At 44.8% G+C, this 17392-nt stretch overlaps 1 protein-coding gene across 1 annotated transcript; it reads left to right on the top strand.

The window, feature by feature from the left end:
* The first annotated feature begins 212 nt into the window (after nucleotides 1-212).
* KCNG4 (potassium voltage-gated channel modifier subfamily G member 4) lies at nucleotides 213-15136 on the top strand. The gene is made up of 3 exons (XM_021541074.3): nucleotides 213-526; nucleotides 1375-2174; nucleotides 14228-15136. Exons 2-3 carry the CDS (start codon nucleotides 1425-1427, stop codon nucleotides 15011-15013), a joined length of 1536 nt encoding a protein of 511 aa, XP_021396749.1. The 5' UTR covers nucleotides 213-526; nucleotides 1375-1424; the 3' UTR covers nucleotides 15014-15136.
* The last annotated feature ends 2256 nt before the right edge of the window (nucleotides 15137-17392 follow it).

The raw sequence follows: 17392 nt of genomic DNA, 5'->3' as shown, positions 1-17392 counted from the left end.
ATTGTTTTATCAAGTAGATTTGCCAGAATTTACTGATTATCAAACCTCATTAGCCGGGGACTTGTACTCCATGTTCTTACCCAGTTGCTGCCTGCTGCCTGCTGGATACACGGAGGGATGCTGGAGAGATTATTTCTAAGCCCTTCCCCCTTCCCTCTCCCCTCCTCTTCCAGGACCACATCGACAGTCCCGGGGGAAAGAGAGGAGGGACAGGGAGAGGGCAGGATCCACCAGCTCTCCCTCAGCATCCTCCAGCAGGAAACCCAGGAGAGGAGCTGCCGCTCAGGACACCTTTGGGAGGATCCCTTAGCACAACATATGCTACATCAACACACCCGGCTGCTTTCCCCTTCCAGGAAAGAGGAGAAGGAGGGAGAGGAAAGAGCTCCAGAGTGCTCCAGGGATTTTCCATGTAACCAGAAGCGGACGATGCCCCCGGGAGCTGCTGCCGGCCCCTGCTCCGTGCGCGGCAGGTGAGCATCACCTGCGGGGCAGCCCCGCTCCGCCAGCTGCCCCTGCTCCGCTGGTAAGTCACTTCGGGAAACTTTCCTTTGCACTTTGCACTTCTCTAACTTGGGGTGAAAAAAAAAAAAAGTGCTTTTTAATCTCTAGGGACTGCGGGCAAAACTAGGGGTTTGCCCCTGAAAGGAGAATTTAAATTTCAGTTCTCCGAGATGGAAAAACACTTTCTGCGTGCTTATAACAAAGTTTTCTCCGCGGTGGGCAAAGGTCCCCCTCTAACTCCTCAGGAATTTGCAGTGGCACGAGGTCGGGTTGATGAGAACAGACATCATTTAGACAGAATTTAAGGCATTTTTAAACCTCTCCCAGTTAATCCTTGCAATCCCCCCGAGAGGCAGGGCAGAACGGGCGTGCAGCGAGAGGCAGAGGAATCACGATCTGAGCAGTCCCGTTAAAGCAATTAGAACGCGGCAGGTAATTGACCACTCTCTCTCTAATAACTATTAAGCAGCTTAGTTAAGTTAGAGTGTGGTTAGGGGTTTACAGAAATAAGAAAGCGATGCGACAACGACCGGAAAATAAGGATCTAAAATAGGATGTAAGGGTGGCCAGAGGTGCTCGGAGAAGAGCCCGAGGTGCTCCCGTTGGGATTTGCGGGCACCCCAGCCTCGGTGATAATTATGAATGAGGCTGTGGCTCTGCTCCGTGCCTGGGTTGCCAGACAACCAATGAGGCAGCAAAGCAAAGCTCATTCACGGGCTGCAGGTTCCAGGGAGAAGCACAGAGGTGACTTTTACTTACAAAACAGGCGCTCATTGATTTCCCGATTGAGGAAAGTGGCTGGAAACACCTTTTCCCTCGCAGTAACCTCTGCTATGTTTTCTCCTGCTGCCTGTACCTTCTGGCTGACAGATCCCCCTGCTCTGATGCTGCTCTGGATGTCCCGGTGAGAACTCTTAGAGATGCCTATTCTCTCCAGAGGCAGCGACCAAGACTATAGCAACATTAGCTACAACTCCTGCAATTCCTTGAGCCACTTCCTTCCCATCTGTGTGGAAACCCCTTCTGTCAAGGGGGTCCATTACCAGAGAGCCAGGAGGATTTACCACCCCGAGCAAGTGTCTGCAGCCGACCTGAAGACAGAGATCATGATCAATGTTGGAGGCATCAAGTACCTGCTGCCCTGGAGTACTTTAGACGAGTTTCCCCTGACCAGACTGAGCAAGCTAAAGCTTTGCAGCAGCTATGAAGAAATCATCCAGCTGTGCGACGATTACGATGAGGACACCCACGAGTTCTTCTTCGACAGGAACCCCAACGCTTTCGGGATGATTGTCAGCTTCCTAGCAGCGGGGAAGCTGATGCTCCTGAGAGACATGTGTGCCTTGTCTTTCCAGGAGGAGCTGAGGTACTGGGGCATTGAGGAATCCAACCTGGAGAACTGCTGCTTTCGGAAACTGTTCCAGAAGCTGCAGGAGCTGGCCGAGATCCGCAAAGAAGAGGAGCTCCGGAGGAGCAAGGAGGCTTCGTGTGTCTTGGATGAGAAAACCAGATTCGGGCAGTTCATGAACAGACTCAGAGATATGGTGGAAAATCCCCAGTCAGGACTGCCAGGCAAAGTTTTTGCTTGTCTCTCCATCCTCTTTGTGGCCACCACAGCTGTCAGCCTTTGTGTGAGCACAATGCCAGACTTAAGAGCTGAAGAAGACAGGGTAAGTCAGTCCTTCTTAACTGGTCTAACCACAGAGCTGAAGGCACAGTCTGGGACAGAAAACGCAGCTATGGCTCAAATAAATTCTATCATTTTCAAGTGATATCATGTTAAGGATAATGGGAACAAATATTATACTGATTTTTAGCTAGAATACAAGAAAGCTTTTGGACAGAGCAGATATTTCAGCTCTTCAGTATAGGATGATTTTTCCTTCTTGAGAGGCAGCTGCCAGTGTAAGATTAACTTGTTAGCACTGACTCTCAAACTGACATTGTGGAGTTTTCAAGATGCTTCACTCTCTAGTTACAGGCAAGCTCTCCTTTGGACACATCAGCTACAGAAATATTTTCCTCTGACATCTTTACTTTTAAAACAGCTGGATATCTTCCCTTGTGATAAAACTTTCAGATGCTTAAAGAGGGAGAAATATTCATTAATTTTTATATGTTACATTTCAGTAGTTGCATAAAGATTGAAGGATGAGAGGCAGATGAAGTATTTTTGCACATACTGATACATAAAAGCTGTGCCTCCAAAACATCATAATTCCATGCTAAGAGAATTCTGTATTTTCCCCATATATATGTACATATTGTAGGAGCAATACCAAGCACTATCTGAATTGCTAACTGCATTTAAACTCTTCTCAAAGATCTCATCCACATTAATTCAGGGCAAATAAAGCAAGCTTGTATCACTCACGAAGGATCTTCTCCATAACATGACCGCAAATATTTCAGCATTTAAAAGATTTATTTTTGTAATAATAGACCAGAAGAAAAGTAAAAACCCAAAGTTATTTCGGATGTGGTAACGTCCAATTTCATCAAATAACCTTGACTAATCTCTGTAATGAATCCTGCACTTCATTTGCAAATTGCCCTTCCAAAAGTGCTGAGGAAATCTGTGTCAAATAAACCCCCTGCCCCAACCCCTGCTGTAAGACAAGACACTCCTCAGAGTGTCATATATTGATGAATAAAGTAATTTTTACATTTATAGCACAGCCTGGTGTACACAAGATAAAAATCTGTATCTACCTTCCTGGTCAAAGCAGCCTTGTCATGATTAAAGTATGTCCTGATATTTGATGTCTGAGTAAAGCTGAGACCTGCACAGGAGGCTGAAATCTAAGATCATTCCCTTTTCCATTTTAACCCCTTGGATACTGACTTCAGCTTGCCCAGGAAGGCTCCAACCTGTCAGGAATAAGCCTGGTGCTCTTGCAGCCTTCCTCAGCTATTCTACTACTTTTTAGCTGAAAAAAGGAAAAACTGTGATCACAGGAAAAGCTGTTCCAATGCTTCTTCCAAGGAAGTATTTTAAATATAGAATATCTTTCTTCCAGCTCAATGTACAAACATTACAAACTCTGCTCCAGCAAGTTCTTCCTACTAACTTTGTTAATGGAAGTGGCTCGATGCTTTTTATCTTCATTTCCCAACCACTGCAGGAAAAGCTTTGATAAATAAGTCCCATGTAAAAGAACCAGCACATGAGCAGAGCTCTGCTGGATGTAAGGGGTTGTGTGTTTAAAAAATAAATTACTAAGTTAGAAAGAAAAGCATGCTGAGGGTTATAAGTGTGTCTGGGAGCTGCAGTTCCTGGATTTCTTATAAAACAAGGATGACATTACTTCTTAGAGATTTGCATATATATCAGTACTTTAAAAACAAGCAAACTGCATTGAAACAAGCTCAAAAGATGGATTGTTGAAAGTGCAGGGGAGAGGATGAAGGATGAACTTGAGGAAAGGACCACATTTGTCCAAATATTTGGAAACATTGCATAATTTACACTTACAGCACCAGCCTCATGCACTTTGTCATTGTGCCCCAGAATACAGAGTATTAAAAGTCCTGTTCCTTGAATTATGTGATGTTCTGCCACAGGGAATGTAGGGGAATATATGAGACAAAATACTCATGCCTTGTGGAAAAGCAGAGACTGAACTATCAATAAGCAGTTTTGCATCCCTAAATTTCCATCCCTAAATTCTTAGCCTGCAACAACTAAGATTTCCTTACTGAGATCTCAAAAGAACATTTTACCTAGAGCTGGACAAATAACTCCATGAAGTTAATTTATTAAAATTAGGATTTCTTGGCTACAGCTGAGTCATACTTAGCAAAATCAACTCTTCGTTGATTTGTAACTCAGAACTGACCTCGGAGAATGAATCCAAGATGGGGTCACCTTTACCAGCAACCTGAAAAAGGTGTGCAGGACCTGAAATTTTTGCTTTTAGGCTGAGCACAAAGTTGATTTGATATCTGTTTGCTCAGTGACAGAAAACAGTTGAATTCTTTCACAAAGTTTCTGAACAATCTGAAATTCCACACCTGAATTCAAAGATGCCCTATCGTGAGGTTCAGTCAATTCTGAGTTAAACCCTGGCAAAAGCTCTGAGGTAAATGTCCTCAAAAGTACTGCAAGTATCCCTTTTCCAATGTCACTAACCCTGGAAATTGAATTTATCCATACTACCCATTCTGAAAAACAGACAAAAAAGGCTTTACCTCTGCTGCATATGTACCACTCTAGGGTCCTGTTCCTCCTCCTCACCACAGCCACACTGAGAGAGTGAAAACTGGCTGGACTCCAGCTCGAGAAGGATCAGAGTCAAAAAAAAAAAAAAAAAAAAAAAAAAAAAGAGGAAAAATAAAGCAAGGTGACTTCCACTTCACTCACTTGGCTCAGAGGCTGCTGATCCCACCCTGCAGGCACAGCAGATCCCTGGTCCTGGCAGCAGCTGCTGAGCCAGGTGTGCTCAGGAAGGAGGAGAGCAGCAGAGGAGCAGCCAGGAGTCCTCAGCATGCGAGGGAAAGTGGAAACTCGGCTCTGTCTCCGGGAGAGGGGTGGCAGGGAGCCAGCAGGGAGCATCTGCATCAGGGAAACCCAGTCACCCTGGCAACCAGGGGGGAAGGCAGAGCCATCGCCAGGGCCAGCAGAGGGGATGCGAGGGGGAGCTTGGAGTCAGGGATGCAGCTGACTGCGAAATAAAACCTCCTTTATTTAGTTGTTATAACTGACACACTCCAGAATGTGCAAAATGCCATTTAGGAACCTCCCCATGAAAAAAAAAAAGAAAAAAACCCACCCGGATTTGGCCGAACATTTCTGTAAGTTTATATTATATATGGACATGATGTGAATCCCAGCCCAGAGAGAGCAGTCCCAGGTGAAGGGTGAGCAAAAAGTTCAGGAGAAATGTGGAGGAGCAAAGGAACTGCTCTGGTGAGCTCAAGTTTGAGTCTGACCGTGAAGTAAATATACAAAAGGTTTTATTATTTATGAGGCTAAGGAAAGAGGAGTCATCAGTAACAAGGTTATGTTAGTTAGGAGTAAGGCAACAGAATTATCCCATTTTCCAGTGGAAATATATCCTTGTCCATGGTATTTGCATCAGTTCTTTATGGAGTTCAAACTGTCTGGTAAAAAGGCAGATTTAATATCATCAACATGCAGTAATCAAGGCATGTAGGGATAGAAAAAAAGGCATATTTAGAGGTGAGGAAATCTGTTATTGATCTGAACAGGCAGCCTGAGAGAACTGCAAATCTGAGCTGGAGACCAAGCATACAGGATAGTAAAGCTGAAGTGACAAAATTCACCAATATTACACTCAAATGAAGAAATTCAGATCATCCCTCTAGAGACAGGACAAAAGTTCCATCAAAGCCCCCCAAAAGTCCCAGCCAGGATCTAAGAGGGGTCACTAAAACAGCCACTGCTCAGCACATCCAACCCAAAGGAAAGAAAAACATCATTACACCAGACAACTGTGGGATAAAACCACTGCAGAAGGGCCTGGAGAGGGAGAGCACTTTGAAGTACTCTTGGGACTTCCCTTGGGATGAGATATTTCATTTAATGAGTCCCTAAAATTGGCATCCTCTAGGGAAATGACTCAGCAGGATGGCTACAGCAAGGTCTGTCCTTAAGGGAGGCAGCAAATTAAGGTCAGGGAGAAGAAAACCCCCAGATATTTCCATTCCCCACCCTTGTTACTACTAATTCTTGTGTTTGCTCTTAACCGACCTTGAGAAGCTCAGAATTACTTTAGGTATTTTATAGGACCTAATGAAACAAAATCATCATAAGCTGCGACCAGTGTTGTTTCATGTGAAGGTTTTATCCCGAAACACAGAATACCCATTTTTAAAAATCTTTTCCTGAGATAATTTGATTATGTGAAAGCCAAGTTCCTTTTAAAAGAGTAAGTTTCTAGTCTCTGGTTGCACTTAGAATCCAGAAAACATGAACAGATGAGGAGAACACAGTACTTAACATATAGAACCACTTTTAAATTATTTTTTATATTCTACGCCATTATTCTGGAGGCCCCGATTAGTTTCTTAATGCTTGATGTTGCTGAAATTTTCTGTATGATGCTAAAGAATATTTGGCTTGCACACCAGGGGAAGGTGCCAAGAAACAGGCTTCCTTTAAAACTGGAATAATTTTACTTTATGGGGGAAAAACCTAATTTATTTGCCTCACAGTGAAGAGAAAGAAAATGTAATGCTCATTTAAAGTGTAATACTATAAAGGCATATGTGTAATACATGCCCATCTATAAATATACTGCAATATATGACTTGAAAATACTTGGAACAAAATAAAGCTGGATGTGCTTTGGCTTTATTGCATCTGCTCAAGCACTTTATTCTGGGTTCGTATCAGGTCACTTTCTGCAGACAATCCCTCTCTTAAATTGTCCAAGCATCCAGTGCAATTCTGATTTTTTCTGGCCATTTTCATCAGCAAGGAAAGTAGGAAAATGTGCTTCACTGGAGCACCAAAAACCTCCTGGTCTGGGTGTACCCAGGACAGTGAAACCCAGCTATTTATGTGCTTCATGGACTGAATTAGTTAAATGAATAATGCTTGAAGAAAGGTTAAATAAGAAGCCATTAAACAACAGAAAGCAGAATAGTCAGGCCTGGGACTTTGATATATATTTATGAATTATTGCTTTAAGGGTTCTGCCTTTTTTTGAGGCCAGAAACACCGGGAGCTTTGAACTTGAAATTGCACCATCACACTAAGACCCTGATTTCAGAGTTGCACAGGATCAGTGACCATTTCCCAGGCACCCACCCCCAGAACTGCACAATTCAGCACTGACTCTGTCCTGTACAGCTCTGATGAAGTTCCTGTCACTGAAGCCCTGCTCTGCACAGCCAAAAGGGCACTGCAGGGGTGGGCACTGCTGAGCATCAGCTCACCCCCCTGCCACACAAAACCAGCGTCTGCACAAACCCTGGATCCTGCCTGGCTTTCCAAAGCCAGTGCCCAGTGTTCAGAAAGCACAGATAGACATTATTTGTTTGCTTTATGTCCATCCCCTCTTGGCTGTGTCCCAGCAGTGCTGAGGCTCTGAGCTTTGCACGCCACCCTGGGGGGGACCCCCAGCTGTTCCAGCTGTTCCAGCTGTTCTGCACTGGGCACTGCACCAACAGCTGTGCAGTGTGCCAGCACGTGGCCCTCGCTGGGAATCAGGATTTCTTCCCCTCCTGCTGCTTTCAGGGCTGTAATAGTTACAAAAGCCTGTTCACTCCCCTCACCTGGCTCTCCTCGAGGGCCTCAGCACAGGTGAGTCTTTCATGACAATAATTTAATAAATGCCCGTTTTGGGAAGATGGGTGTTGCCTTTCACAGAGGCACTTCATCTCTGGGAAACTCTGTTTGAAACTAATTTCTCCTCCAAGTTCCTTCCCACAGTGGCAGCACCTCTCATTAGCGCCAGTATCTTCCCTTAAAACAGATTTGGGACCCCCTGTACTCCAGAGTTACAATATAAGTAATATAATATTTTATAATATAAAATAAAGAGGAATTTCTGCTCTGAACAATTTAAAATCCACTGAAAAAAAAAGAAACAAAGAAACAGTAACAGGCAAAATGCTTGGACCAGCAGCAAAACTGTCAGTTGAAGGTTATCCTCCCTAGTCCAGATAAATTCCTTGTCATTTTGGCTAGACTGCTCTTTACAGTTACAAACTTGTCTGTTAGATTCCTTACTAGAAAAAACAAGAAAAAGTTTGTTCTTTCACATCTTTCTGCTGACACCAACACTTTGGAGTCACCAACTGGTTTAAATCAAAATCAGATTCTTCAGGCTGACTGTCACAGTGTTTGCAGACTAAAGTTTAAAAGTTAATTGTAACATTTTATTTTAGGTACACTTCTGCCCCAGAGGGGATAGTTATTTGTTGGACACAGAGCATTGATTTCTTTCTCTGTTCTTTCCAATGTCCATATTAATACAATACCAGTATCACTATCAGTTTAGTTTAGTTGTAGTAATTCTTTTCCTAAGTCCAGGCTTCTTTTCCATCAGGTAGAACAAGTGGAAACTCACTGTGTTCTCAGAATACACAGCACTGCTTTAACAAGCTCATCATTCCCTAAATCAGGTTAGAGTCTCTTTCTCAGCAGGCTGTAACCTTCTGATTTTATTGCATCGGGCTGAAACCATAAATCCAAGTGCTGATGTGATCCATAACACAGGGTTTTCAAGCTCTCCCTCCCCATCATTTGATTCAGCAGAGCGTGGTTTAATTATTCAAATAGCAGCGTCAATGCGGCCGCAGTGATTCAGCACTACCTGCAGCACTGCAGCTGGATCCCGGAGCTCAGGTATGCAGGGAACACAGACTGGCACCACATTTCCTAACCAAGCCATCACTTCACAGCCAAAAGGGATTTATGCCCTGTATCTGCTCATTTCCTGCTGCCAACGGCATAAAAACAGCTTGGAGCCAGCTGGGTGGCTCAGTTCCCTACACCCAGGTCTTGCTCTGCCTCTGCTCCTTCCTAACCCTTCTCTAGACTTGCAGACTCCCCTGTATTCCCACTCCTTGGGTCTGTGGGAAGAACCAGAGCTTGTTTTTTCACCATCCCATTAGTTAGTATTTTTCACACAGAGGGAATTGCTCAGGGAGCAGCTCTAGACCAGGATGCATTGCCCAGGTGTCACTGAGAAATGCAAAATGCTGGAAAACAGCCCCCCACACAGGAAATGACAACCTTGGGCTTAGAGAGGGAAATTCCTGCTGGTTTTACTTCCAAATCCTGCACCTAGAGGGTGATTTGGCTGCTTTTGGCCAAAGGGCCAGGCTGCAGGAAGAGCAGTCCTGCTGGGACATGTGCTGGACAGCACAGGCTGGCAGAAGGCAGCTCGGGAGCTGCAGGACAGGCTGATCCCATCTGCTGCCACTCTGGTGGACACTGGCCTCTGTCCACAGAGCAATGTGTGCATCACAGGAAGGATCCGGGCAGCAGCTTGACTGTGCCAAACAAAACCTGCCCCTGCCAGGATAAATTTAGCAGATGTGAACCGTGACCTTGCATCAGCCACGGAGCCAAGCACGCTCCTGGTGTGAACAGTGACATTCTGGCACTCTGTCCTTCCACTGCAGAGGGATGAGAAGGTGCAGGTCCTGTTTTTGGGGAAGCTCCTCTAGGACTCCAAGAGGATGGAGCACATGCTCTCTGAGCTCCTTCCCTGCCCGGCTCTGGCTCCATTAGGTGTGGCTGGCTGAGCACAGGGCAGCCTTTCCTCGGGAGCAATCACTGCTGCAGCTCGGGCAGAGCTGGCTGGGAGCAGGGCTGGGATCCTTCAGCCCATTGCTCATCTGCCTTATGAAGATGAGCCAGCTGGTTCCCATAAACATGCTCTGGAAATAGCAGTGTTTGCATACAGGGGCTCAGTCATGACTTCTAGCTGGGTTCAAGGACTTTTATCAGCTTGGCTTCATAAATAACAGGAGATTCCTTTCTCACAAGTGTGCTGTGTAAGCAGCACATATACCTTGTGCTGAGGTACGTATTGATTTCCATGCCAAAGCTCTGGAAATATGATATGATTCTGAAATAATCCAGATACTGATCAAGCTGGGCTTATTAGCAAAGTGTTCTAGAAGCATATGAGGAACTTCTGCTATTTAATTTGGGAATAGATCATTTGACACAATAGATCATATGCTATTTAACTTGGGAATAGATCATTTGAACTTTGGCTATTTAACTTGGGAAGAGATCATCAAGGAACACTTGGAATCACTGACACCATCCTGAGCAGAGATCCCTGGCAAACACATGAAGGAGATCACAGGAAATGCTGTAGTTTTGCTTGTTTTACCTCCTAGATTCATTTTTATGCATTGTGGGAAACCCTAAATTACACACCACAGAAAACAGGCTCAGACTGCTGCCAATAAACTTCCACTTAGAGTCAATCCCACCCAGGGCAGAAGGTTGGTACCTCTCCAATTTTATCCTCACACAGCTGCAGCACTGCCCTCCCAACATGAGGGAAATAACAGGATTTCTTCCCTCACTGTACTTCAGATTAAGGGTAAATACCCACTGCAAAAGGATTTGGGGTAAATCTCTGGCAGTAGGAAACTCACTGGTGGATCAGGTAATGATTCAAAGTTTTCCACAGCATATTTTAATTGTCAGTTGTCTTGGTGGGCAGACAGGTGGGACAAAAAGGATCAGCACAGAGCAGACCCTGAAGGAGCAAGAGGAGTTCCTTGGTGGTGTCATACAGTTATTCAATAATAATAAAATTTTCCCTTGTCTACATAAAAAAAGGGAGCAGCATCTGGAAACCAGCATGGATGGATGAGAGATATAGTCTGCAGGGGAAATTCTGATTCAGTGTTTCTGGGCATAACTAAAATTATTGATGCATGTAAAGATATTATTTTCACTAGATGAGATTTATACCTGTTGTAAGTTAGGCTAGTGCTGCATAACCCTGGAATCTGATTATTTTTGTTATCCTAGATGCCATTACACTTTAATTAATGTTTCCTGGCAAACTAAGAGGCTGGGAAATTTATCTCTTTTTATCTTGTGAGTGGCACATATCTCAAGCACGTTTATCTGGAATTCACAATTAATGAATAAATTGCTTTTTTGTTGCTCCATCCCTGAAAGTATCCAAGGCCAGGTTGTACAGGGTTTGGAGCAAGCTGGTTTAAGGGTTTAAGATGGATTTAAGGTCCCTGCTACCCAAACCATTCTGGGATTCTGTGAATGGAAAACTGAAGCCAGGAGAGTTGCCTTGGGCACTTGTTTCCTCTGGCTGTTGAGGGAACTGGGTTAACTGGGCTCAGTATTGCTCTTCTATTTTATTATGAACCTTCAGGTTTTTTCCTATTTAAAGACAATTTAACAGAAATATCCTAAAATGAGCAATCTCACTGTAACATCATCAACTCCAGCACATAAGAGACCATGGAAAATAAGCCACTCTCTTACACATCAGAGGGGAATAATCAAAAGGCAGCTTGAATTTTTGACTATCTCTGGTGGTAGAGGAGTTTGAAACAATTCCTTTGCTTCTTTGAGCTAGTTTATAAATCTAAGAAACCACTCAATATTTCAGATACCAGGCTCAGTATATATATTTTTACACACAAAATATTGTTTCATTCATTGCTGAGCCAAATGCTCATTTCATACAGAAGATCAATACCAGGCACTCATTTTATTACATTTATATCATAGGGTGTAGAATTTCTGCTGGAGGCAAGTTCCATAAATCCTGACAAATTCTTGCATTGTTGAAAAGTAAATCTGCAGGATGAATAAAGTATAAAGAGTTACATACTCACTGCTGGGCCCTGTCACAGTTGTTCTCCCATCAAAGTCAGTGACAGGTTGAGTACAGATTGAAGGCAGATGGTTTGGTTGAAAAAGACCTCCCAAAATATGCTGTGGTCAGTTATGAATAAAACCTCATCTTCCCCTCTTGCTCACAGTCAGCACCACCCCAGCTTGGAGCTTTTAGAGCTCCCACTCCACCGTGAGCAGAACTGCAGCAGGAGGAGAAGGAGCTCAGTGAAAACTTGACTCAAAAATCTGGAAATAAAACCCAGAATTCTTCTCTAGTTAATGGTGAGGTCAAGGGAGGGAGTTTGTTGTGGTTTGTGTTGGCAGGTGCTGAACATAGGATTTCCAAATGTGCCTGGTTTGCTTAGAAAGAGGAATTGTACAGAAGTTGCTGTGGCACAGGGATTTCTTTATCTGATGTTTAGGCAAAAAAAAGGCTTGCATGGATCAGGGTATTTGAGCAGTACTGAAAGTAATTAATGGGAAAGTGGTGGCAAAAATAAAATTGAACTCTCCCACCGACACAGGGGCTTCAGTGTTTTGGTGAGAACAGATCTTTGAAGTCGGTGTGCTCTGCCTGTTCTTTGGACAGCAGTTCTGAAAGCAACATAAAACACTGAGATGTAAAAATGCTCAGAACTACTGGGAGAAACAGAAATTGGATTTGGTCCCTGATATTTCCTTCCCTACCCTCTCTTATTTCAATATTTGTTGCTTTTGAACAAGGTATTCAAAAGGATGAAGAATGTTTGAAGAGACTGACATTAGAGAGGGATATTCTATATAAATCAAGTCAGGTGCATTCTGTAATATATACAAATGTTCTTAATATATAAAACATTCACATGCAAACTCTTGGGATGAAATCCATCTCCCAATGTGAAGGCAATGAGCATGTTCTCATTATGCTGACAGCATAAATTGCCTTCACTAAGTAAATATATATTTCCATAGGGAATACTGGGGTCACTGAGGGTGGCAAGAATTAAAAATCTCCCAAACAGTCTCTACATTGCTACACCTTGAAATTTCAGGCTCAGTTCAAAAGACAGCCTAGATCTTCATGGTTAAACCTTCCAGCAAACAAAATTTCTTTTCTTCTATTTTCTAAGGAAGGAATAGGGAAAACCCCATGATGATCTGAGAGAAATGCCGCCTGCAAATGTCTAAAGGCAAATAAATAACAGATGTACTGGAAATTCAGCCCAGCTAACAAAAAATGAAATAAATCTTGATGGGAGCAATGAATAATTCAGAGGCCCCATCACTGGAGTGACCAGAGGCAGGTTTGTGCAGAGTCTAGGCTGCACTGTACAAATAATTCAGGGCTCAGAAGGAGTGAGCACTGCACAGCACAGCACAACTGCTGATTGCAGGCAATCTCAGCGAGCCCAGTCAGCAGCTCTGCAAACATCAATGTGCTCCAGCCCTGACTGCAAATGGAGCCACAGCCTGACCCTGCATGCAGAGCCAGGCCTTCAGCAGCTTCTGTGCTGTTTCTTTTTAGGGGTGAAATATGGACTTGGCAGCTTACTCTGCAGAAAGGAAAAATCCCCATATGGTGCTACAGAGCTAAATTGTTCTGAGGGTTGGGCAGGGTAAAACTCACTCCTGAGGGGGAACCTCTACTGGCCAATTCTATAACACAAAAAGACTTGTTACTCCCAAGTAGAAACTCTGAGTTATTCAGTGTTGTAAAAAGTCTGCCATGACTCCATTTTCTTCATGTGGGAAAAGTAAATTTTTTATTCACACAGCTCATTTAATACAGTTTTTACAGACCTCGTGGGCAACTTTAATTTGTTGATAACTTTCTTGTCAATTACTGTATTGATTAGTAAAAGGTATTTTACTTGTCCATCAAATCTCTCTATTCTTGAATTGTTTACGTATTTTCTTCACTGATTCTCATGGGACAGATCTTATTGTTTATACAGGTACACTTGTTTTTCACCCTAGAAATAGATTGCTGTGTTAATGAACTCTCATTTTCAAGATGTTTTCACATGAGAACTTGCAAAGTACTTAGCTGCATTTAGAAGAAACAGGCCAGCCATTAATTTAATAGGGCAGGCTTGATTTTATGAGGCTTTTTATTTATAATTTTTCTACCTGTCTGCAGCATTCAGGACTTCCTGGCCTGCATGCCAGGACTTCATACATAGATGAGTTTCATTCTAGTAGGTTGCAAGAAGCAACACAGTGAAATGAGGGAGGAAGTTAAATCTGTTTGTTCAGCTATTTTGTGCACTCAGTATTCTCTGTGGAACTGAAGGACAGCTGCCACACTACCTGTGAGCTGGGGTTTGTTTATTTTTGCTACCAGTGACTCAGGCAGATCCATATTGCTTCTCCCTCAGTGTTATTGGATGCTGGTTCACAGGCTGTTCCTTTGTTTCCCTCTCTGTTTTGTGGCAGGGCGAGTGTTCCCAGAAGTGCTATTACATCTTCGTCATCGAGACCATCTGTGTGGCTTGGTTCTCCCTGGAGTTCTGCCTCCGCTTCATCCAGGCCAGGAGCAAGTGTCAGTTCTTCAAAGGACCCCTGAACATCATTGACTTCTTGGCCATTTCCCCTTACTACGCCTCCCTCATCTTCTCCGAGGACGACTCCAGCGAGGAGGAGGACAGGCCGAGCAGCAACACGTACCTGGAGAAGGTGGGCTTGGTGCTACGGGTTTTACGTGCCTTGAGGATCCTCTACGTCATGCGCCTTGCCCGGCACTCCCTGGGCCTGCAGACCCTGGGCCTCACCGTGCGCAAGTGCACGCGGGAATTCGGGCTGCTGCTGCTCTTCCTCTGCGTGGCCGTCACCCTCTTCTCCCCCCTGGTGTACCTGGCTGAGAACGAGTCAGGCAGGGTGCTGGAATTCACCAGCATCCCCGCCTCGTACTGGTGGGCCATCATCTCCATGACCACCGTGGGTTACGGGGACATGGTGCCGCGGAGCGTGCCGGGACAGATGGTGGCTCTCAGCAGCATCCTCAGCGGGATCCTCATCATGTCCTTCCCCGCAACCTCGATATTCCACACCTTCTCCCACTCCTACTCCGAGCTGCGCAAGGAGCACGAGCGGCTGCAGTCGCGGGTGAGCCGGGCGAAGAGCGCCAATCGCGCCGGGGAAAGCGACACCTTCAATGAGACCGACAGCCTGACCCTGGAGGGACAGGCCTCCCCCATCAAATACATCTACACGGGGAACTGAGAGCCTGGAAACTCCATAAACACATCTACAGGGGGAACTGAGCCTGGAGACCCTATCGAACTGATCTAGATAGGGACCTGAGCCTGGATACCCCATCAGACACATCTACAGGGGAAACTGAGCCTGGAGACCCCCACCAAATACATCTACAGGGGGAACTGAGCCTGAAAACCCCACCAGATACATCTACATAGAGACCTGGGCCTGGAGACCCCATCAAATACATCTACAGGGGGAACTGAGCCTGGAGACTACATCAGACACATCTACAGGGGGAACTGAGCCTGGAGACCCTATCGAACTGATCTAGACAGGGACCTGAGCCTGGATACCCCATCAGACACATCTACAGGGGAAACTGAGCCTGGAGACCCCCTCAAACATGTCTACAGGTGGAACTGAGCCTGGAGACCTCATCAAACACATCTACAGGGGGAACTGAGTCTGGAGACCCCATCAAACACATCTACAGGGGGAACTGAGCCTGGAGACCACATCAGACACATCTACAGGGGGAAATGAGCCTGGAAACCCCACCAAATACATCTAGACAGGTAACTTAGCCTGTAGATCCCATCAAACACATCTACACAGGAAACGGAGCCTGTAGACCCCATCAAACACATCATAATAGGGACCTGAGCCTGGAGACAACATCAAACACATCTACACAGGGACCTGGACCTGGAAACCCCCATCAAATACATCTACATGGGGAACACAGCCTGGACACCCCATCAAATACATCTATATGGGGAACAGAGCCTGGAGACTCCATCAAATACATCTACATGGGGAACAGAGCCTGGAGACCCCATCAAACACATCTACACAGGGACCTGGACCTGGCCTGGGCTGTTCCCAAAACCACTGACAGAAACATGGACATGTGTGCATCAGCAAAATACACGAAGCAAAGCAACAGCATAGGTTCCAGTGCTATCCTCTCTCCTGGCATAGGTATAAGCAGCAGCCAACACAACAGAGCCAGCTCCAAAAAATCCCCATGGAGCTGGAGGTTGGGAGAATGTAAAAAAGTCAGAGTTTATTCACTGATAAATGCTCATTCTTCTCTATGACTACTAGGAATAAACTTTGTCTCCACCACTCATGCATTTTGCTGAATACCTAACACTGAATGAGTAACAGACAAGCCAGATTCTGCTGGCACAAACACACTTGGTATTTTATTTGCCTTTGAGTTTCCAGCGTTCTTGCAATGAATATCCTGAGCCAGGCATTAGGATGCATTCTTTCAGGGCTACACACCAGTGTGGTGTGGTACACACCACAGCTCACCCACCAGGCATGCAGACACAAATCCAAATTCTGTATTTAAAGCCAGTAACAAGCTTAAAATAAAACCGCTGTATGTGACAGCTTTCAAAGTTTGCCTGCAGCCAGATGATCCATCTGTACCTGACAAATTGCACTGCTTTGTATAAAACACATACTGTTTGCAAGAGCATTTGCTTGAAATGCAGTTGTGGTCTGCAGACTGTAAACATATCATACTAGACAGCAAAAGTCTTCAAATTTCTTTTTCATATAATTATTTAAAATAAAAATGAGGAATAAAAAAAAAAAAACAAAAAAAAAACCCAAGCTTACTGATCATATCAAACAGCCTTGGTGTTATATTTTGTGTTGAATGGTGATGGTTTCTCTGGAAAAAAGAGAAAAAATTGAGTTCTTGAAAGTGTGACAATAGCTCATAAGTATCCAAAGGTATAAACAGTAAAGAATGAGGGGAATGATTGCCAGAGAGGCAGTGGGAGTTATTTTCTGGTGGAAATGGGAGATGTCCCTTTTGGGATACCCATGAAGGATCATGGAGGAATCAACAAGACTTTGCAGAGGTCACAATCTCCTTTAAGGACAGACTGGATGGTTTTGTACAACGTGACCCTTTGGATGGTGTGAAGGTGCTCAGTGAATTCCATGCCCCAGGTGTGCACAGGCACCTGTGTGTTCATGGCCCATGCCAGCCCCAGCGAGAGCGCCCTGGATCCCCACAGGGCTCTGACACGCTGAATTTCGGGAATGTATTTAAGCACTGAGATTAATCAAGGCCTAAATTAGTTTTTAATCAGATTTCCAGCTTTCATTACTCCACTTCTTAAATCTTGCCAAGGTCCCCATGTCCTTGTGGTGGGGCAAAGCTCAGTGAATGAGCACTCACCAGCTTTTGGCAGGCACCCCTCCTGCCCAGGTGCCATGGGGAGCCTGGGGACACGGGTGGGCACTGCCCCATCTTCCACCTGCACATCCAGACCCAGCCACCTGCAGAGTTCTGCAGCCATTTGGGAGCTGAGCTGCTCCCCTCCCTCCTGCACAGCTGAAGTGGAGAAAAGCACAGCTGCTGGCACCACTGGGATG

Source organism: Lonchura striata, chromosome 13, assembly GCF_046129695.1.
Source record: "Lonchura striata isolate bLonStr1 chromosome 13, bLonStr1.mat, whole genome shotgun sequence".
Taxonomy (NCBI): Eukaryota; Metazoa; Chordata; class Aves; order Passeriformes; family Estrildidae; genus Lonchura; species Lonchura striata.
Note: the sequence above shows the minus strand (reverse complement) of the source record. Positions and strands in the feature narration are given on the sequence as shown.

Excerpts from the sequence above, each read along its gene's own strand:
- KCNG4 (XM_021541074.3), top strand. The coding sequence starts at position 1,425 with ATGCCTATTCTCTCCAGAGGCAGCGACCAAGACTATAGCAACATTAGC. Across the intron at positions 2,175-14,227 it reads TAAGAGCTGAAGAAGACAGG|GGCGAGTGTTCCCAGAAGTG; the intron begins GTAAGTCAGTCC and ends GTTTTGTGGCAG.